General features: G+C 22.7%; 2 protein-coding genes and 1 further gene across 3 annotated transcripts; 2 read left to right on the top strand and 1 right to left on the bottom strand.

Annotated features, from left to right (window-relative positions):
• Positions 1–5,865: 5,865 nt before the first annotated feature.
• Positions 5,866–7,559, top strand: Bm7894 (Nematode cuticle collagen N-terminal domain containing protein; the record flags this gene model as incomplete). Its single annotated transcript, XM_001892068.2, has 4 exons — positions 5,866–6,027; positions 6,242–6,446; positions 6,886–7,257; positions 7,393–7,559. 4 exons carry the CDS (start codon positions 5,866–5,868, stop codon positions 7,557–7,559), a joined length of 906 nt encoding a protein of 301 aa, XP_001892103.1.
• Positions 7,560–11,816: 4,257 nt separating this feature from the next.
• Bm11094 (Uncharacterized protein) lies at positions 11,817–21,821 on the top strand (the record flags this gene model as incomplete). The annotated part of the gene is made up of 6 exons (XM_043077882.1): positions 11,817–11,903; positions 13,064–13,250; positions 18,941–19,119; positions 19,846–20,124; positions 20,663–20,790; positions 21,383–21,821. The coding sequence occupies 6 exons, from the start codon at positions 11,817–11,819 to the stop codon at positions 21,819–21,821; spliced, it is 1,299 nt and encodes a 432-aa protein (XP_042933816.1).
• Positions 17,006–17,280, bottom strand: Bm16807. Its single transcript, XR_006228106.1, has one exon. The product of XR_006228106.1 is annotated as a pre-microRNA Bm16807 (primary transcript).
• Positions 21,822–24,741: the final 2,920 nt, after the last annotated feature.

Genomic DNA, 24,741 nt, shown 5'->3' with positions numbered 1-24,741 from the left:
TAGTTGAAATGAGCAAAATGAGGTAATAAAATGAAGTTGCAAGAAATTTAGCTGTGTAATTTTTTTTTTTTTTTTAATAATGATTTTATGGGAGATTTTATAGAGAAGAAATTTCTATTTGCTGTGACGTAAATAATTTTTAATATTAAAATTGAATTTAAAAGTATGATGTTTTGATCTTTAATAAGATTATTCATACATCAATATTGCTAATAGATTCTAATTGTAATTAAAAAATAAAATATATTTAAAATTTATTGAGTATTTTTATTTTTTTTTTTTTTTTGTAATATTTATTTAAGTTATATAATTAATTTATAAAGTCTCTAATAAAATTTATGCTTAATTAAGCTTTATTTTTAAAATAATTTTGTAAAATAACATACATTATTATAAATGATGGTTGATTTATTAATTTTTTTTTTTTTTTTTTTGCATTTTGTTTTTTAGTTAAAGATAAAAGTAATTTTATTCATTAAATTTACTGTTAAATATGTGAGATTGTAATTTAGCAATTTATATATTTTCAGCTGATATTTCCAAACTGAAAAATGAAATAGTTTTTTATTATTTTTATTATAAATTAACAAAATATTAAATATATTTATCTGACAAATCAGTAAATTGAAATTTTTATTTTGTACCAAAACCACTATTTAGTTTTTTGAATAATTAAACAATTAATGGATTAGGAAAGGGTTATCAGTATTATCGAAATGAATTGAGGCATTTTCCGGAAATCGTTAATTGCAACAAGGATGAAATAAAAATGTTATTGCATTTGTTTTCTTCATTGAATTATTCATTTCCGGAAAAAAAGAAAAACGAATATTAGAATCCGTTTTATCCGATTAATTCGTTAACTGATTGGAATATTACGCATTAACTGATCAATTTTTATCAATTATTAATATCATCGAATGATTGCTTTCTTGAAATTTTCGCTCCATAAACTTTTTCACGATGAAATTTCAACAAAATTAAATTGGTTTATTTTCAAGGACAAATAAGATTGGCCGATAAAAAAAAATTTTTTTCAATTGCAATTAAAAATTTTCATTTTACATTTTACTAAATTTATTGAGGTTTTTTTTTTGAATTTATTTAAAAAAAAGGAAACACGATTAAATTATTTTGAGACGATTTTTTTTTTTTTTTTTGTAAATGATATTTAATAATAACACAGTGAACTAATTATTTTCACATAATTTCATTTGCAAAACAACGACTTGCAATGAACAGCAAACAAGCTGAAAATAGGTTTCAAATTTAACTATTAATTTAAAATTCAAATTCAAATTTGACTATTAATTGAAATTAAAAACTTCCGGTGAAAAAATTCAGAAAACGAATAACCTCCTAGTTATAATTCAATGTGAGTTAATTTCCAACCTTTCATAAATACCAATCCTTTCTTTTTTTCTTAATTAAAAAAGCATTTTATTATATAGAAATTAACAGACTTTCAATTTTAGATGACATATATCAAAACTTTTGAACAAAAAGTTCGAATCATATTTTCCTCAATTTTACAAATTTATTTCACAAATATATAATATTGTGTGCTCAGAGCAGTATTCCTGCGACTAAATTGAAAAATATTGTTAAATTGAAATTGGTTATTTGCTTATCACACAATATCATTTACTTATCACACAATATCATTTACTTATCACACAATATCATTTACTTACCACACAATATCATTTACTTATCACACAATATCATTTGCTTATCACACAATATCATTTACTTATCACACAATATCATTTACTTATTACACAATATCATTTACTTACCACACAATATCATTTACTTATCACACAATATCATTTACTTATCACACAATATCATTTACTTATCACACAATATCATTTACTTACCACACAATATCATTTACTTACCACACAATATCATTTACTTATCACACAATATCATTTACTTATCACACAATATCATTTACTTACCACACAATATCATTTACTTATCACACAATATCATTTACTTATCACACAATATCATTTACTTACCACACAATATCATTTACTTATCACACAATATCATTTACTTATCACACAATATCATTTACTTACCACACAATATCATTTACTTATCACACAATATCATTTACTTATCACACAATATCATTTACTTATCACACAATATCATTTACTTACACAATATCATTTACTTACACACAATATCATTTACTTATCACACAATATCATTTACTTATCACACAATATCATTTACTTACCACACAATATCATTTACTTACCACACAATATCATTTACTTATCACACAATATCATTTACTTACCACACAATATCATTTACTTACCACACAATATCATTTACTTACCACACAATATCATTTACTTATCACACAATATCATTTACTTACCACACAATATCATTTACTTATCACACAATATCATTTACTTATCACACAATATCATTTACTTACCACACAATATCATTTACTTATCACACAATATCATTTACTTATCACACAATATCATTTACTTACCACACAATATCATTTACTTATCACACAATATCATTTACTTATCACACAATATCATTTACTTATCACACAATATCATTTACTTACCACACAATATCATTTACTTATCACACAATATCATTTACTTACCACACAATATCATTTACTTACCACACAATATCATTTACTTACCACACAATATCATTTACTTATCACACAATATCATTTACTTACCACACAATATCATTTACTTATCACACAATATCATTTACTTATCACACAATATCATTTACTTACCACACAATATCATTTACTTATCACACAATATCATTTACTTATCACACAATATCATTTACTTATCACACAATATCATTTACTTATCACACAATATCACTTACTTATCACACAATATCATTTACTTATCACACAATATCATTTACTTATCACACAATATCATTTACTTACCACACAATATCATTTACTTATCACACAATATCATTTGCTTATCACATATCGCATAATATCAGATGAAAATTATTATAAACTCTTTATATATTATAAAAACAAATAAGTCTCTCCAATTTTTTTTATTTTTCTTTCTTCTTTCTTTTTGAAACTAATTTTTTAAGAAAAGATATGTTATTCTAAACTGAGACAAAACCGTAATTCCAACGTTATTATTTATTTTATCATGTTGAAAGTTTTACAAAATCAAACCGAAAAAAAATGATGCTAACATGACATTTTTTTTTTATATATTTAAAATCCTAACTTCAAAATCAAACTTCAAAAAACTTAAAAAAAAAAAAAAACATTTCAAAGAATATAGAACTGTTAAATAGTAAATTGCAAACATTCAAATAATTATAATTTGGGATCATTCGAAGGGTAAAAGATTATCAAACACTTTTCAACATTTAATCAGAATTTTAAAATATCTATGCAGTTCTAATTTTAATTTTATATGTAAATAAACACATCAGATAAAGTAATTATTTATGGACAACAAAAATACTGAAAAAAAAAATTAAACTATATTTTGAACGTTAGAGTATTTATTGAATTTACTTTAAAAAATTTATTAAATTTGAATTGCATAGACATTTGGAATGTCTTAACTACTTCCTATTTCATTTCAATCTATTCTCGAATGACCTTGTAAGAAAGTAAATTGCTGAGAAACAGGTATTTTTACCTTGATTCTTTTCTCTTGCTTATCAATAAATCAAATTTTACATCAACTATTCGGGCGATTGAAACAAAGATAAATTGAAACTGAAATTTAGACGAAGGAAAATTTTTGAAAGCAATACTTAATGTATTACCATAAAAATACTTTTTATTTACAAATACTGATTACTTTGTCTCAAAGGGTTATTTGTCATTTTATCTAATGTAATTTGATAATGTGACACAATGACAAATTTGATAATATGACAATAAAACAACTGTTAATATGAAAATATAATAAAGCAAACTATAATAGTGTGGAAAAGTTGAAAGTAAAAGAAAATTTAAATATTTATTATTACTGCGTGAAAAAAAAAAATAAATTATAAATCGTAAATTAATAAAAAGTGAGAAAATAATGCGATATTTATGATTAAATTGATTTTAAAAATGAGTGATAAGATAATTTCAAAGATAATTTAATAAATAGTAAAATTATGAATTTTAGTTTAAAAAACAAAATGATAATATTACAAAAAAAAAAGGAATATTTAGAGAAGAGTGTATATTTTGAAATATTTGCAACACTAAGTAAGAATTGCAACAGTAAATAAAATAGGGTAATACTAAACGATAAATATTCATTTATTCAATTATCTAATAATTTCAATAAATTATTTTAATCACAATTTTCATTAATCTTTTCAATTACTTTTTTAAAAATTATACAATTTTTTCTTTTTGAAAATAGATGATTTTACTAGAAAATATATGAGCAAAATAAGATTAATAATGAAAATAATTACTATTTAAAAACTTAAAATTACAATTTCCATAAATTTCATAACTAACATTTAAAATTTTTGTGTATTAAAAGCAAAATTTAAAATTGAAGAACAATTGATGAACATCGATCATTTATATAATTCATTCCGGTACGATTTCCTGTAAATTTTTTTTTTTTTTCATTTTTCATTTTTTTTTTTATGATGGTAATGACGAGAAAAAAAAAGGAAAGTAAGTATAAAAAAGTATGTGTTGCACAATAATTTTGAAATGAAATTGGACGCGGTAGTGTAACCGTTACTCGTCAACAATATTAGTAATACTGCCACTATATAAGCAAATAACTTGTTTGTCGTTTCAATTTGATTGTCATTTATTGAAATTATATACTTTGCTTAAAAAAAAAAAAAAAGTATTTTTTTTTTTTTTAAAGTAATTATTTATTAGTTAAAATTAATGTTATTTGTTTGCAATATTTAATTAAAAACAACAGTTAAAACAAGTTTTTTATAATATTTAATTAAAGTAACAATGATTAGCTTAAGCAAATTTGTTATAATCTTTGAAGATATTTGCTTGCATTTTTTATATCTGATAGTATTGATAAGAACGATAACAATTACTGGTGATAAAATTGCAATCGTACTAGTTGAATCGTAAAAACCAATTAAGAATTAATTAAATTGTAATGAAATAAAAATAATAATAATGGTAACAACAATAATTGGTAGTAATGATCATCATAATGATAATAATTAATGGTGATAATAATAATAGTAACAATAATAATAATAATAATAATAATAATAATAATAATAATAATAATAATAATAATAACAATAACAATAACAAAATAATAACAATAATAAAAGCAATCATAATAATAACAATAATAATAAGACAACAATGACAGTAGTATTGCTATTATCGCTACTAATAATAATAGTATTATTATTATTAATAAAAATAATATAAAATGATTGTAATAGTATTAGATAGCATTTTCACTTAGTACTGCAATAAAATGTATAGGAGTAAATTTAATTAAATTGAATTTGCTAAAGTTTTAACTTCAGTACTTCAATTCAATTTTGTTTTGAAGATTTTGTATTCAAGAGCGATATATTAAACGAAAGTTTGTGTATACAAAAAATATTACTGAAAGATATTTTAGCTTAATTCATTTTGAATTTTCCCCTTTTTCATCTTTTTTTTTCAATCGAATATAAAATGATTTTTACGTCATTTTGCTAATGATAAAATTCAGAGTATTAGAAGAATATTTAGGAAAAGAATAAAATAATATCAATCTTTTGCTAATTCATATCTTAATAATTATAATAATAAAAATTTATTCTATTTTATCTTTTTTTATTTTTAATTTATTTTATTTTTGAATAGGAATGGAAAAAAAATTACGTCCACATTCGATGAAAACAAATGCTTTTATAGCTATTGTATTAGCTACTGGTGCTATAACATCATGCATGATTTCATTTCCAATTATTTTTACCTATATTCAATCATTAGAAAGTCATGTGCAAACGGAATTAGATTTATGCAAGGTAAATTTGCTAACAATTACTATTCAATGATTTATCATTATTAACAGCAATTCATTATTTTTATAAAATCATATTAAATCTTTTTTAAAATAATCAAGTCATTTGTTGCAAAAAAAAAAAAAATAATTTATTAATTGAAAGTTTTAAAAAAGTTTTCAGCTATAATTAAAAAAAAAAAAACACTTAAATATGATTTAATAAGGTATAATTTTAGACGCGTGCTAGAAATATGTGGAAAGAAATGCTTGAAATGAAAACTAATGATAAGCAGTTGACAGCGTTACGTGTTAGTCGTGCCGCAAAGATACTGCACGGTGTTGTGACGGAAGTGAAAGATCGTAGACGACGTCAAAATCAGGGCCTGTGTTGTACATGTCAACGTGGACCACCTGGACCACCTGGTGAACCAGGACCTGATGGTAAAATTGAAAATTTCATTTATAAGCGTAAAGAAACAAAAAGAAATTGAAGTGGTTTAAGAAAAAGAAGAAAAGAAACAATAAATTTCAGACAATAAATTTTTTTGACATATGCCAAATTATTTTAATGTTAATGTAATTTTCATTTTCAATCTACATTAAAAGAAATGAACGAAAAGAATGAAGGAATAAATAAATTATAATTTAAATTGTAAAAATTCCATATTCAAGTCAATAAATTTTATTAATTTAGCAAATTTATTTTCCTTCAAAAAGAATGATTTAATAGCTAATCAATTATTAATTAACATATGAGTGGCTATATTAATTCGAAATTTTTTTTTTTTTTGAGCAAATTAATTTTCTTGCAAATGATGAAACCATAATCTGCAAGAAAATTTGTTTAGGATAAATTTATTAATTTTTAAATGTTATATAGGTGTGGATGGTATCGATGGTGTTATTGGTGATATTGGATTGCCAGGAACACAAGCAATAGAACCACCAGAATGGTCTCAACGTTTCCCAGAACAATGTCCATGTGATGCTCCAGCAGGTCCTTCAGGTGGTCCAGGACCACGTGGGCCACAAGGACCTCCAGGAGATGCAGGAATGCCAGGAACTGATGGAGCACCAGGTGAACCTGGAATACAAGGACCACCAGGACCACCAGGACGAAATGGTAATCCGGGAATGAAAGGCTCTCCAGGTATACCAGGCAGACAGATACCAGGTGGTGAAGGACCACCTGGACCACCAGGTCCGCCAGGAAGGCCAGGAAATGTTGGACCACGTGGACCACCAGGCCAACGTATGTTTTTTTTTGATTATATCACATCTTAATTAATAACCTTTGCTAGTATTACTTTTAATTAATAACTATGGAATATAGGCAAGCAATTAGAAAGGAAGGTTAATTAATTCTAGTGAAATGTATGCATTTTAGCTGGTGTAAATGGAGAACCAGGATCAGCAGGTGAAGATGGTCCACGAGGACAACCAGGACCACCAGGACCAGCAGGACAGCAAGGGCCACCAGGTCATCCAGGTGAGGAAGGAGCGAAAGGACGATGTGATCATTGTCCACCTGCACGATTAGCACCGGGTTATTAAGCAAATTGAAAACCGATTATTCATTTGTTTTCATCACAATTCAACTTATTGCGATCAACGATACTACACTTTCAATAAACAATCAGACACGGCATATTTGCATATTAACAATTGGTTATTGTTTCGAAAAAAAATGAAATTTAAATTCAAAAAAAGGCTCAAAGGTCAAACTTATTGTTTACAAAAGATTATGAGAAATATGCATTCGTTTTATTAAGTTTAAGCTGAAAGATCAAAAAAAATTGCACTAGTTTTTATAAATAAATTTCAGTTCTTTTCCTTACCTTTTTTAAAATGAATTTTATGTTTCTTTAAATATATGCAATTTTTTCTTTATCATCAAATATCTAAAATAAAATACAATTTAATAAATATTCCATAAATGATCAATGTTGTCAAAAAAAAAAAAAAAGATGAAATGAAATAATAATGAAAATAATAGAAATTATCAAAAACACAACAACAAAAAAATAAATAAATAAATAAATAAAAGAAAGAAAAAGAAAAAACAGCAATTTCGGATTCTAATTAACAATTATCTGATAGAAAAACTTTAATAAAAAAACATTTTACAATACATTTAATAGTATAGTTGAATTTATTTATTTTTTTATTTATTTAACAAAATCTATTCGTTAATATATGCATTTTCAAAATAAATAACTTTAAGCCAACAAATATCGTTGTTTCATTGAATTTAGAGTAAAAAAAAAAAAAAAAAAACAAATGTCGTTTTAAATGCATTTTAAAATTTAAAAAGCGAAAAAATATGTTTGACTTTATCATTTGTTTGGTATTAAATTTCAAATAACAAACAATATACTATGTTTTTGTTGATAAAACATCAATAAATAAGAATGATAAAAGAAAGCAAAGATAGAAATTAAATAGAAATTTAAAAAAAAAAAAAAAAAAACAAAAACAAATAAATAAATAAAAATCAAATGTTTCATTGGTTATAATTACACCAAATCTTTCATAAAATATTAAAATTTTACTACTTAACACATAGTTCAATTATTATTACCATCATAAATATTTCAAAAATACTTTCTTTCTCTTTTTTTTTTTTTCTTTCTAATTTTAAAACTTAAAAATTTTGTCTCTCATTTCAATCGAAGAAAAAATCGAAAAAAAGAAACAAAAAAAAAAAAAAAAATGAATGAATGAATAAATGTTACTAAGCAAAAGAGTAACGTTGGTTTAAATTTGAAATTAGGTCGAAAAGGAATTTTTTTTTTTTCTTTTCTTTGTTTGCAAAAATTTTCACAGAAACACAGAAAAAAGAAAAAGAAAATTGATTGAAGTGTAATGCTCACAGCTGGATTTTCCGATTTATTGCTTCAACTAAAATTTTACTAACATTTCTTTACCCTTTAATCTTTCTTCTTTTTTCTTCATTTAACTTTTTCAATATTTTTTTAATCATTCAATTGATCTTTCCTTTGTTTTTGTTTTTAGTTCTGATTAAATCATTCAAAGTTATCAAATGTTATTTCATTGATAATAAATGATATTACTGAAACATTGTTTATATATGAGTTGAAATTACTCTAATTAATTTGCAAATTTAAATTGCTTTTTTCTAATCTTTTTTTTTTTAAAAAAATATTATACATCATTTCCTCGATATTAAATCATTAATATTATTTATTACTAATAAACAAAACGACTTATCATTTTTGTTTATCATAATTTATCTGAAGTAAAAAATCAGTACAATATGAATGATGTTAAAATTTAAAGGAAAAAAAATGACTTATCAATTACATCAGCTAACAATCAGTTTTCTATTTCTTTTTTTTTCATTTTCTTTTTATCAAAATTTAAGTCTGATGCATAGAATATAAAGTAAATATCTATTTACACCTTAAAAATAATAATAATAAAAAATGTTTAATTCATTTCCATTGCAATACTCTTATCAAATAGCATATGACATAATTTATTACACCTTTCCCTCTCTCTCTTTCTCTCTCTTTTTTTTTTTTTTGAACGAAATAAAGATAAGATTAGCATAAAATTTCACATGAAATTCACATATCAATGTTAATTGTAATGCTATTGTTGATGATATTATTGGAACAATTAATCATTTGTGGGATAGAATTCCTCTGATTTATCTTTAAATTTAAATTGTTTCATCAAATTTTTTTTTCTTTTTAAATCATTTCCTAGACATTAAATTATTAATATCATTTATATATCAAATACTAAACTATAAAACTTTTTTCAATTTCATTTATTTCTAAAAATAAGAGGAAAATAAACAAAAACAATGACAAAAAAAAGAAATTTTCCTAGTTATCAATGAAATTAATCGTTTTTGGATTGAAATTGTCGTACTACTAATAATTTAGTACTATCTAAATGTTTAAACTAATATTGAATTCATATTTTTAGAATTACATATCAGTTTACTGTTACTAGTGTCATTGTTGTTTCATTTAAGTTAATTTTCCTTTTTTCTTATTTATTTATTTATTTATTTTTTGAGCTATTAAATGAATAGTTGAGCATTTTAAAAATGATTAATAATGCAAATATATTATAGTATGAATGTATACATTTTCTTTTTTTAAAAATGCACTTCCATATCTTAAAAGCTTATATATTTTTGTTGTGGAATATTTTTTGAAATTATTTACACAACTTTTTTCATGCTCTCATCACTTGTCATCTGCAAATGATAAATAGTAATAAAGAAAATATTGATAGCAGCGATGATATTTGTAATATTAGTAAATTTATATAATTTAAAAAATTTATTTAGAAAAGAGAAAAGGAGAGGAAGTATCAGTAATAAAAGTAATAAATAGTGTAGTAGTAAAAGCAAAAGTAAAAGAATGAAGTACTAAATCATCAAGAAACAATAAAATTTCAATTTTTTAACTTAAATTCAAACTTCTTTTCCTTCCCTCTCTCTCTCTCTCTCTTTCTCTCTCGTTCTCATCCTCTCTTTTTTCCTCTTCTTTTCTCTTTATAAATAAATTATATAAATTTTCATTAAATTATTGTTACACTTAAGGAAGAAAAAATAAAAAGCTTTTTATTTCTTATAATAATTTTTTTTTTCCACTGAAACCTATCAGAATTTCAAATAATTTAAAAAAAAAAATTTGAAATTTTTTTTTATTTTTAAGAATTTTATTTACTATTTAAAATTTTTATCATTCTCACTACTATTCATTATTGTGTAACATTTTGTCAATCATTTCTTTTTCTTTTTTATCACATAACAACATAGCAATGCAAATACAATAAGCATATCGAATAGATAATGGTTATTGTTGTAGCATTTTACCGATACATTTACAATAGATATTATATAACAATCATATTGAAATATTAATTAACAATCATTCATTTTTATCACAATTATAATTTGATTAAAAAAAATCACAGTGAAAATTTTTATTTTTTTTTTTTTAATAACTGCTAAAATTTTAATTATTTTCTATGAGTGAATAAATAAGCTAATTAATTAGCTAAGAAAAAAAAAAACGATTCATTTGTTGTTTTACAATGAAATAATCATTTTGATTGTTTATTTTATATGAACTAACTAATTTAGTCATTTATTTAAATTCCTTTAAAATTAAATTAAAATAATTTTATCATTTTTTTCCCTTTTCCTCACCCAAAAAAAAAGTTCTTACAGAGATGAAATTGTATTTATTTTTAATCTCATATTCTAGTTTGCTTCTTTTCCATCACTCTTCTCCCATCAATTCTCTTCGAATTTCGTTGAAAAAAAAAAAGAGAAAACTTTAGAAGAGTGACAATGTAGCTTTGGTGACATTTTCTGTTTCATTTCCATTCTTCTATCTTTGTAATATCCTTAATTTATATTCAAATATGGAATGATTATGCTCTAATTACTTATTTGATAATGGAATTTTTTGAAAAAAATTTTTTTAATAAATATTTACATGTTTCATTTTTATGGTATATTTTTATTTTAGAGTTAGTTATAAATTCAATTTATTATTCCATTCTTAATCATTCATTTCTTAAAACAAACAAACAATAGAACTCGCATTTAATTGAATATGATAATTTGTGTTATGCTATGATTTTTAAATATAAATCAAATATGATAAATGGTAATAAAAGTTTGTAAATAAAGTATATAAAATTTAATTTCATGTGTATACGTATGTATGTAATCGAATCTTTTTCAAATATGAATTTACAATCAATTATTTCAATCAGTATAATCAATTTTTTTTTTTTTTTTTTTCAGAGTGGAAGCAAATGGTATTATCAATTGAGGATCATGAAATATTATATAGATCATCATTATCAAATATCACTGATAACAATAACCCTTCGCTTTGTCAAGTAAGTACTGAATTATCTAATCAATAATAATAGTTAATCATAAAATATAAAATTAATGTAGTTCAATGATATCAAACATCTGTAATTGTTATCCATTCATAATAAATAAGTAAGTAAATAAGTAAATTAAATGAATAAAAAAATAAATAATAGAATGAAAAGAAAAAAAAAAAAAGAGAAATTGATAATGGGAAAAAGAAAGTATGTATATTTTTTAATTTCTCTTTTGAAATATCAACATGATTCTAGGAAAAAATTATGTTGAAATGTACAAAGAATAAATTTAACTTAAACCAGCAAATCGGATAATCTATCTTCATCTATCATCTGATATTATTTTTTTGTTATTATCTAGAGATAGAAAACATACCTGATTTACCTACGATGACAAATGCTATTCTGATTTATAACCTTGACCTAAATATCAAATTATTTTACGATAATTGTATGCCAATATATTAACATAAAATCTCTTTTATAGCAATTTGATATATTACTATTTTCAACCTTTTCTATCACACTCAAAAATTAATTACCAATTCTTTTTTAAAAAATAAATAAATAATTAGTGATAAATTGTTATGAACTGCTATGAATTCTTATTCACTAAAAATAAAGTAAATTTTATTTTTAGTTTTATTAAACATTTACTCTAATATTTAAATTTAGATATATTATCGATTATTTCTATATTTCAAAATTTACGAGAAAATGATATATTAATGATAAATAATTCATATTTTACTTATTATCTAATAAAAAGTAAACAAAGTGAAATAAATTATTAAGAAGAAATTATGAGATTTGAAATAATGAAATATTTTTTCAGTTTTACAAAACTTTTTTTTTCACTTACAAACCAAAATTCTATCAATAGAAAAAAAAATTTTTTTTTGTTTTCAATAAAAATTATAAAATTCATAAAATAATTTTTAGTAATTTATAGCATAATTTTTTATTTTATTTTAAACAATTACTTACTTTCTTTATATTTTAAATCAAAAAATGTATTGCTGAAAAAAAAATTTAAGCGTTTCGAAAAAAAGAAATTATTCATTTGTTTTTACTTCAATTTAGCATTTATACATAAATAGATAAATGAAATATAAAAAAAATAAAAATATTGAAATAATTTTAAATAATTTCATTCATAATTACAGATTTGTTTCGAACCATTCAAGCAAAATATTCGTATACCAAAACTTTTACCTTGTGGTCATAGCTTTTGCAATGATTGTATTACTGCTTTAAAGTTTAATTCAATTTGCATATGCAAATGTCCAATTTGTCGTCACTCATTTCCGTTACGATATGATACAAAATTTCCAACTAATTACAGTTTGCTTGGTTTGTTTGTTTTTATTTGTTTTTGTTTTTAAAAAAAATTTTTTTTTTCATTTTTATTTTATTAAATTTTAATTGGTAATGGAAATAATATTTGTTATAATGTTATGATTAATAAATTTCTCGCATAATAATAAGATTAAAAATTAGATTTTGATCTATGAAAGAAGTTTTTCCATGATTTTTTGTTATTTTACTCACAAATTTATTTTTCGGTTTTGTAGTAATTAAAATTTCTTTTTAATTGCTTAATGGATTAAGAGTAAATTAATTTATGATATCACTGTTTTCAATTTAAATGATCCCTCGTTAATCATTTTATTTGTTTTTCTTTATTTTAAATTCAAAGTAAAGTTTAACTCAAAAGCTTCATAAAATTAAACTACTAATTAATGGAATATTAGAAACTTACATATTCAGTATTGTTAATGTAATTATTGATTATTAAATGTAAAATCTTTGAAATATTTAAATTTACTGCACTATAATACAAAGCAAATTTAATAGAACTAAATTTATGCCATATTAACTGACAGTTAAATTTGGAATAAATTGGAATAAACCATATTTCTACTATTTCTACTAATATTTCTACTAAATAAATCAAAATTCTATAAATGAGTTAAAAAGCTTTGTAAAATCTTTGCTGGAAAATTTTACTTCGAATTTATTTTTGTAGAAAAATTTCTTCTTCCATTCTTTACAAAATTTTCAATATTTTTTTTTAATATTATTGTGTAAAATATGTAAATGTTTTAACACAAATATTAATGAAGTAATATGGAAGCATAATTATTTAATTTATTGAAATTTATTGCCTATTTATTAGCAATAACTATTTGTAAATTTTTCAATGACATAAACTTTGTGCGTAATTTCACTAATTATATTTACCAAAATTAAAATTACTATAACTAATTTTTTTTTTTTCACCAAAATTAGAATTACTGTGAGATGATCAAATGACAAATGAACAAGCAAGAAGAATTTAAATATTAGCATGAATAATTTCAAATAGATTGCAATAGTTTCTTTGCATAATCATAATTAATAATTATGTTATTGTTGTAAAGCTAACCAATGATCTTTGAAAATGAACAAACAAATGAAAATGAAAAATTAAAGAAAAAAAAAAATTTTTTTTTACTTAAAAATTTTTATTGCATTCTTTAAATTCATATGCATTTTAATCGAGTGCATTCTTCATTTAACACTAATATTTAGAGCAATTTTTATACTTTTATGATTTCAAATTTGACGATGCATTATTAATTCCTTATCTAAAATCATCTTTGTAATAATAATTCTAATCATCATCATCTATCTTAATCCTTCAGTCATATCACCTATCATTTTATCTAATCATTGATCTTCTCATCCATTTCTCGCATCAAAAAAGAATATTATATAATCTAACTATAAAATTATCATCTAATTTCATTCTTATTTTCTGGAATTTATTGTCATCTAAGCAAACAACAATGACATATTTCATTGAAAAAAATGCATATAAATGACAAAAAAAAAAAAGAAAATCAAAATGTCTTCTATTGATTCTTTTACAAATATTGATTTAAATTCTTTTCTTTTTTTTTCCTTTTCTCTCTCTCTCTCTCTCTCTTTCTCTCTTTTTTTTTTGATTTGAAAGGCTGTGAAAGCAAAAAAAAAAAGAAATAAAGGAAACGGATAGTACACGTTGTATTGTGATTTGTAAATTTGAACTATTTTACAAATTTTCTTCCATCATTTCATTTTACATCGATAAAGATTTCATCTACTAATGCAAAGAGATCAGCAACAACCGGGAAATTTACCGGGAGAAAGAGGAAGAAGACGACATTCATCTAAATTCAGTTTATCATTATCAATTTGCTCTTTTCTTCCAGGTGAATCATTTATTTAGCCTTCAATTTATTCTTATCATTTTTATGCTTCTTCTATATTTCGATTATTTTTTTTTTTTTTTCTTCTATTTTATTCAAGATAAACTAGAAATATTTGTTGTTGGTTGTTAATTATGATGGAATGTCATCAGATAACTGATTTGATGATAAGTTTTAGCTAGTTGAATGAATTAAATGACTTGATTTAGTTATATGATCGAAAAGAATATCCTATATCATATCAGTTTATTATATTATCAACATTTCTGTTTTTTTTTTGCAAATTATTTTGATATATTTTTGGATTCTGAATAAATACCAAAAATTTTTCAGTGTAAAATAAATAAATGTTTGAGATGAATTAAAATTTGTAATTTATATGATTGGAAAACGAGGGAAAGGGAGTAGGAAATGAAGTAATTCATTTCAAAAATGAAAATGAAAATTGAAATGGAGAAATAAGACAAGAATTGATAAGATATTAATCAGTGAGAAAAAATGGACAACGAAAAAACTTGATAAAAGTGTACCAACAATAGCAATGAAATTTATACGTACGTGTAAATCACGTGAGATTTCATTTTTCTATTTATGCATAAATTAACATTAATTTGCATTTGTATGCAAGAAATGTGTGAGGAAATTTAATTTTTCTGAAAATTGTTTTCCATTTTTTTTTTCTCATGCAAAGAAGAAATTGTAATAATGAATAATTTAAAAAAAAAAATTGTAATAATTAATAATTAAAGTTCTTACTAGAAAATAATGTGACATTTAATTTTCAATCCTTTTTGGTGGTCAACAATTTATTTTTACCATAATATATAGTAAAATTGAATAATTCGAGTATATTTGAAATAATTTGATTTTTCTAAACAATTTTATTTTCTTTTTTTTTTTTTTTTTCACCAATCAATTCTGACAGATGGATAAATATCAATAATTCCTAAAAAATTAAATGAAATTATTTTCAATTATAGATTATTTTCGTTCTTTTTTTTGCATATGATGATGTTCTCATAACGTATTAACATGGCAATTAATTATATCAAATATTTTTTATTAATTATTGCACAAATCTCATTCGAAATAATTTCATTTTGTGAACTGTTTAAAAAAAAAAATTCAATGTAAATTCTTAACTCAACAAAGAGTATAAAAAAATTATCGAAAAATTATAATTTTGCTCAATTTTATTCCATACAGCATAACTTTTTATGAATTCATTTTAAATTCAAATTAAATGAAACAAAGAATTCTATAATATTATTTAAATTATATCATAATCCTCATAATCCTTAGTTTCGAATTATTTAAATTGTCATTTATTTGTTTTGGCTGTTTGAATTCATTGATAAATTAATTACATTATCAATCATTTTCCTAACAAGTGATAAATTAATTACGTTATCAATCATTTTCTCAACAAACTTCAAAGAAAAAATGTTCAATTAAAAGTTCATTGAATTTTTCTTTTAGATAAATTTCATTTAAATATGAATACATTTACATATATATATTTTAATGTGCGATTAATTATATTTTTATACATTTTATTGAACAAGTCATGAAATTAAAAAAAAAAATTTCATGATTTTTTAAAATTCAAATAATTTTATTAAATTAAAATGGCAAAAGAATTGTCATCGAATTACAGCAAATGTATAACTTCAATAAAATGTATAAAAATATAATTCCTAGTATGTATAACTTTCAATGATAGTTATTGTTATGCATTGGTCAAAAGTGAGTGGTCATTTTATTGATTTTAGGACTGACCACTACTCATTGTATCTTATTTAATGGAAGCTTGTGACATGACATCAATGCTATTTCAATAGCACAAAATATACAACGAGAAGGAAAAGATAAATGATGTAAAAGGAAAGAGAGGGAGAGAGAGAGAGAGGAAGAGAGAGAGAGAGGAGGAGAGAGAGAGAGGAGGAGAGAAAGTATTGAATTATCGAATTCTGGTAGCATAATTTTATGTTACTTCTCATATCAATTATAGCTATACGTCTGACCTTTGCACTCCTATATTTTCATCCATTTTTTTCGCTCATTATTATTCTTTTCATCTTATCTTTTCTTTTTTCTTTCTATTTCCATACCTATTCCTCTCTCTCTCTCTCTCCCTCTCTCCCTCTCTCTCTCTAGCAATTTTAATTAATTTAAATTCTGATTTTAATGCTGAATTAATGAATTTCATTCAAAATGATGCTTAGTATTCATTCATTAAAATCTAACATTATTACTACTAGTACAAATGCTATTATTACTTTACTTTACTTTACTTTATTAGTGGTACTACTTTTACTACTACTACTACTATTGTTACCATTGTAATTCACTATACTCTGAATTGTAAATATATTAAAGATTAAATTATTTTAAAAAAATCAGAATAAATTACATACACACAGATTCATAGTATCTAAATATACAGCTGATTTTATGAATATGTATGTGTGTCTGTGTATGTTTGCATGTATGTGTGTGTGTGTGTGTGTATGTGTGTATGGGATAATGTAATAATGTATGTAAGGTATAATAGAGAAAAGTTGACGATGAATTGTCGCTATTATAAAATTTGTTTACTTGAAGAGAAAAGAGTGAAATTGTGAAGTATTGTTGCAAATCTGTTCAGTGCTTATTGTTGCAATAAATTCTCTTTCCTTCCTATATAATAATTTAAATTATTTAATTAATTTATAAAACATTTTAGTTTCTTTTTTTTTTTCTTTGTACAAACCAATATTAAAAATTTTAAGAGAATTATTTTTTTTTTTTTTTATTGTTTGTTTAATACATTTTTGCATAATTTATAAATCATAAAATATGAATTTGTTAAAAATGTTCACTCGCATCAAATAATTTTTTTTTTCTTTTTTTTTTTTGCTATAGAATTTAAAATCAATTCTAATGATTAATTTAGCAGTTGATATTTTGAATTTTTTTTTTTGTTAAATGGAAAACACATTGCATTAATCATATCTATCTATTCTCATTTTCATATTATTCGTTAATTTCATCAATGAAATAAAAATTTTTATTCGACAATTTTTCCTTTTCCATTTTCTCTTTTTTTTTTTTTTTGATTTTTCAGCTTAATTAAAAGAAATAAGAGAATATTTTTCATAAATAAATAAAAATATTAGTAGCACAATGCTATATATTATCTACTCATTCTACTCATCCAGGTAGTATATTATATTTCATTTCAAATTCAATTCAAAATTTTTCAAATAATTCTCGAATAAAAACTCATAATGATATATTGATATTCAAACTTATTATTACACATTGTGAAACTTTTTTTTTTTGTTAAAATATATTATTCTCTCTTTGGATACACATTTTTATCTCTTTTGTAATTTTAATTTCTCTCTTTCTTTCTCTGTTACAATTTTAGGTCACATCTGTCATTTTCTTTTTTTTTTTTGCATCAAATAATTTTTTTTTCTGTTTTTTGCAGATTACATACTTTTTTTAATACCTTACTAAATTTGCACTTAAAAAAAAATATTAAAATTATCATTTAGCATTGAAAATTAAACGAAAAACAAAACAAATAATTTTTATTTTACTTTCAATTTTTTTTCTAATCAATTTATGAATTTCAAAACAAAAAAAAAAAAAAGCATTTAATAATTTGAATACTGAAATACATATATATATTGAAATTTGGCTAAAATTAAAATGATTATTCCTGGCTTAAAAATAACGAATTAACTTTTTATACTATTCTTATCTCTTTTTTTTCCTTTATCAAATAATCAAATTAGCTTAATTTTCAGCTATAATTTTCAGATCTACTTGATCGTCTTCAATCTTCATTCATGACAAAACAATCAGATGATATGGCATTAAAAAATGAAATCATCTTACCGTCAACTACCAACAAAAGCAATAAATTAAAATCATCAAAGATTCCATACAGCTCATCACGTTTATCACATTTGTTATCAAAGATTTCTCGAAAAGACAAGGTTTCAACTTTTTTTACTTTTAATAAAATTTCAACAGGTAATTTTCATTAGATCAATAAAATGATTGTAATTGTTATTATTACATAACATTCATTTTCTGTCTTTTTTTTTTTAATGCAAATTTTTAATTTTATTATGCAACATCTAATTTTAATGTTATTAATTTATAAATTTTTTCAAAAAATATTAACCAATACTAAAGTTAAATAAAAATTCATAGCTGCAAAGGATATATTTCAAATTTCTTATAATATTTGTTACAAGAAAATAATTATCATTAGATGATGATGAAAAATGACATTTAAAAATTTCCAATTCAGATGACAAACTATAAATTATAAAAAAATTTAACGGTATTATTAAAATAACTATCAAAAATATTTAATTGTCACTGATATAACATAGACAATGTTCAATGAAGATTCGATAATTTAGCTAATTATTCAAATTTGGCATAATTTCAATTGATAGGAGTAAAATTTTTGATAAATTTCAATGAAAAAAAAAAGAAGAAATAAATTTAAAATTTTTTTAAAGTTATTTTTTAAGAAATTTAAAATACTTTATACGATGCTAATTAATTTCATTTTTTTGAAATAATGTTTCTATAATTAAATGTTACGCTTTTCTTTCTTTCTTTTTTTTTTAACTAGAAATTTTAAACTTTACTGATTACATTAAAATTTTGCTATTATTTTATCCTCCTTTTTTTTTTTTTTTCTTTAGAAAACAGATAACTACTACATTTCCGCAGAATCGCCATTCACGTCAACTCCAGATATGTCAGGAGAAGAAGATGGTGTTGAAGTGTCATATGTTGAGACGGAAAGCGAAAATAACGGTGATTCCGAAAATACAATTCCGGCTGCTGATTCGGCAAACGTTAAAAGTACACCGAGTAGGATGATTTATGTTGATAGTGCTGTTTTGGACGACTCAACCACAACAACAACAGCATCACAAGACTATAGTAGTAGTTCCGCATCCGGGAATATGAACAATGAGGTCAGCTAGTTTAATTTGACCTCTTAATCTGTGCTTAAAAAGACGTAAACAATATTTGTTTGTATTTCACTTTTTTTCCATCATTTATCAATTTCATATTTTAAGAATTTAATTATTTGATATAATTAATCGAAATTTACTAATTAATATAATTAATGATCTTTTCTCATTTAATATTATATCGGAAAATTAGGTCAGCATGTTTAATTTGACCTCTTAATATGTGCGTTAAAAGACGTAAACAATATTTATTTGTATTTCACTTTTTTTCCATCATTTATCAATCTGATATTTAAAGAATTTAATCAGAATTTACTCAGATTTAATTACGCAATATAATTAGTGTCCTTTTCTCATTTAATTCATATTTGTTGCACGGATATTTGTTGTTTTGAATTTTAAAATTGTTTTTATTTAGCATTAAAATTTTTTTCACACTCGATTTTTTTTTTTTTTATTTTACATATGTAAAAATTTTTTTGAATTTTTTTTTTCTTTGTACATAAAAAATTCTAAAATCTGAACATATTTTTTTCAGGAACAGATGACAAGGACAAACATTATTACTTGTACAGAATCAAATGAACAAGTTATACAACCAACAACAAAGACAATTGTAGCAACTAAAGTTAATACAAATTCTAGGAATTTTTTGAAGAAAATTTGGTATGCATTGTAGTTTTTTTAAAAAAAAAAAATGTAAATTTAAAATAATATATGCTAATGGCATCGATTTTTGCTATAGTTGTCAACCACTAATTTATCTGTCCACTGATTAAATTTTCAGTTAAATATGATTGATAAGTAAGTATACTCATTTAATAGTGACAAGTATTTAATCATTACTAAATATTGATATAAACATTATCTTCATGTTTAAAAATTTATCTTTCTTGACATAATTTTTTTTTTTTTGAATTTTCTCCTTTTTAAAGAATAAAATGATTTGTTGAGTTAAACAAAAAAAAAATGTTAAAATATCGACCGCTAATAATTATAATTATTATCGTTTATGGAATGATGAAAAAAGATTAGTATTTTAGTATATGCATTTTTTTCAACATTATAACATTTTTTATTTTATTCGCTGTATTTCTAATTTACTACTATAAATTTTAGTAATATAAATATAACATTTATTTAAATAATGGAACTAATTAATGATAGAAATTAATTATTCTCTAATATTGATTATTGTTTACTACTTTCAATTATTATTATTATTGTTTTAATGAATGACTAAATTTTCTATTTTTAGGTGTATTACTACTATTAGCATACAATTATTCCTGGTTATTTTTATACTATTTTGGAGTTTAATCATCATTAAAATCTTTTATGATGATTATCATAGTATTCCACCAAAACAATCAATGCTATGTGGTACTGCTGAAATTATCAAAGAATGGTTATCATTAGATCTAACACAAATGATTCAATGCAATCATTATTATTCCAGTACTTTCTTGGAACGTTTACAACATGAAGCGGAAATATCCATCACATTTCTGATAGCACAATTGCGCTTCATTTCCACTATTTGGTCATCATTAACATTTGCATCATTTACTCAGTTATATAATGATTGGTTGCATGAAGTGGTACAAAAAGTGAAAGAAATTTTCAATGAATATTACAAAACTATTTGGACAAATTATTTGAGAAAGTATTATGATATGATTTTAATCAGTAATTGAATGATTAATCAGTAATTGAATAATTGAAAAATGTATATATTTAACTTTAGAATTGTACGGAAAAAAAAAAGAGAATGCTTTGAATTACTTATGATGAACAACTAGCAATTGTTAAAATTTTCATCATTTTATTACTTTTGTATGGTACTTGTTTTGTTCATAATATAATGGTGCATTACTTACAGTTTGAAATGTAACAAAATTATATTTCAAATGAAATAATACGATCATAACTTTAAAAAAGAATATAAATTTACCGAATCTAACATTTAGCTTTTCATTATTCAGAATTTTAGGAGAAACATAAATATGATTATTATTCTATTCAAATTTCCAAAAAATTCATTTTATGTTTGTATCTATCAAGAAGAAAATATATATATATGTTTACCAAAGAAACATTTAAAATAATGCATTTACATTCTTTTATGTATATTTTACATATTTGAAATGTATTATCGTTTTTGCAATTATTGTCATAAACATTTCCACCATTTTCTACAAATTTTCATTGTATTTTTCATTTTAAAATTTTTGATCAAGAAAAAAAAAAGGTGAAATTTTCTTAATAATAAATAAACTTTTATGAAACTATTTGTTACCCATACTACCACAAATATTATTAATTGATAATTGATCATTAAATAAGAAATGATACAAAGAGAAATATTTCATTTCCAATTCATATTTTAGTCCGCTCTGCTTTACATTAATAAATGATTTTGTATTACCTTAGAAATTCTAATTCATTAAAAACAAAACCATTGCAAACCGATCTATTTTTAAAATATTTGTTAAATGAGCACTTGCCAATTACAATCATATTTCAAACTCTTTTAAATAATCTTGCAATCAATTAATTCTGCTCTAAAGTATCGTTAATAATAAATGAATTTAGAATTCTGAAATTCAATCATACATTACAACTTATCCCTTTTCTTAAATTTCACATTTTCTAACATTCACCAACTAAAATTCCCCTCACAATTACTAATATTCACTTATAAACTATCTAAAACCAAATTGTTTACTAAGAAACAAATTAAATGATTGATCTCTGATTGTTTTAGATTTATTTACTTAACATAGATGTTCACAAAAAAAGAAAAAAATGCTAAATTATTCTCTCAAATGCATCACTCACAATTTTTTATTTGTTGAAAAACTTTTAGCAAAAAAAAAAATTTTCTTTTCAAATTTAGAAATGAACTTATATGAGGAAAAATAAGTAATAATGAATCAATTAGTTCCATTAAATCGTATAATCTTTCCCTTAGTTTCTTTCAAAAAAAACTTTTTTCCGTTCCGGTTGCGAGAAATTTCCATTCCTTTTTCCGTAAACTACAGCAATGAAACATTCAACCTCAAAACAGTTTTTGAAAGGAGATGTCGTGAATGATTTAAAGATTTAACTACTATTTTTGGGAGAGATTACTGATCTCGGGATGATTCGTTGCATGTAGATGTAAATATGGGCGGTAACAGAGAATAGTACAGTAATTTGACAGACAAGAATTGAAATTGAACTTTCCGGGTTCTTGGCAAAAACATACAATGACCCCTTTCAACGAGGGTGACCTCCTTATATAGCAAGCAATATGCGTAAACAACGTATGTGTCATTTACAATATGAGGTTGACCCCGCCGAAAGAGTAGTCGGTCTAACAAAGGGCTGTTGACCTGGTTTACAAGCAAATCTATTTACTAGTTGACAAGCAGCAAAGGACAACAGTTAAGCAAAAGTTGTTAACCTCGTAAATTGAAGGATAATTTACAACAATGAGGTCAACTGAATGAAGAGCTGATACTGTGTAAACAATATATAAAAGATTTACAGTCTAAACATAAGAGTGAAAACGAAGAGTTCACAAATATTACTTTCAAAATTTCATATAACAAACATATTTCTTACTCACATTTTCAACTTTCATATAATACTTTAGAGTTTTGGGATATTAAAATCTTCTATAGGAGGCAATTTCTCGTTGAAATGAAAATTTTTACTAGCATAAAATTTAAATCTGGAAGAAGCCTTGTAACTTGGCTTCAACAAAAACAAAGATTCAAGTTTAATATTTTTTTGAGGTATATTCTTCAACCTGCATCAGTTTTTTTTTCTCTCTGAGGATTCTAACAAAAATGAGTTCTCTCAGCTAGAGCAATGAATTCATATGAAATTCTAATTTGAGAAAACATGAAATGAGGCACATATTTTTGTAGTGAATATAAATTCTTCATTTGCACCGGCCAATATAACTCTTCCGCAGATATATTAGTAAAAAAATTTTAAAAATTTATCAACAAAATTTATAAGTTTAATTTTCATAAATTATATTTACACTAATTTATCTTATTACTCTATCACTTATGTTTTACTTAATATTTTTTCAGTAATTTTCATATGTTATCTCAATATATTATGACAGTATCCCTTCTAGCTATTATCACATTTTTTTCATCGGTCACCGTAATTTCCCATCTGTAATCCGGAAATATTAATGGAATTACATGTTTTATTAGCACTTTTCTTTTTTATTGTTTAAGTAAGACTTTTCTTCTTCTTTTTTTTTTTTGTAAAGTTCGTGAAGTTTCTAATCAGATATATTTTTTGTTAAAAGTTGGATAACAGACATTATTCAATTTTAAAAAAGTTTAAGAAAAAAAATGTTCCGCCTTTTTTCATTTCATTATTTTTACTGTGCTTTAATTAATCAAAATTTATTAATTAAATTCACTGCGATGTTTTATATTAATAATTCACTGGCACTTCTCTAAATAAAATTAAAATTTCACACAGTGTTGAGGATATTTTCTCGTAATATCTCGAATAAATTAACAAAAGCATATTTCAATAATTCTAATAATTAAATCTAAAAAATTCAATTTTTACGATATTTACCGCTTTTCGTCTTGATGTAAA

Source organism: Brugia malayi (assembly GCF_000002995.4).
Source record: "Brugia malayi strain FR3 genome assembly, contig: Bm_v4_Chr1_scaffold_001, whole genome shotgun sequence".
Lineage (NCBI taxonomy): Eukaryota > Metazoa > Nematoda > Chromadorea > Rhabditida > Onchocercidae > Brugia > Brugia malayi.
This window is presented reverse-complemented; position numbering and strand designations above follow the sequence as displayed.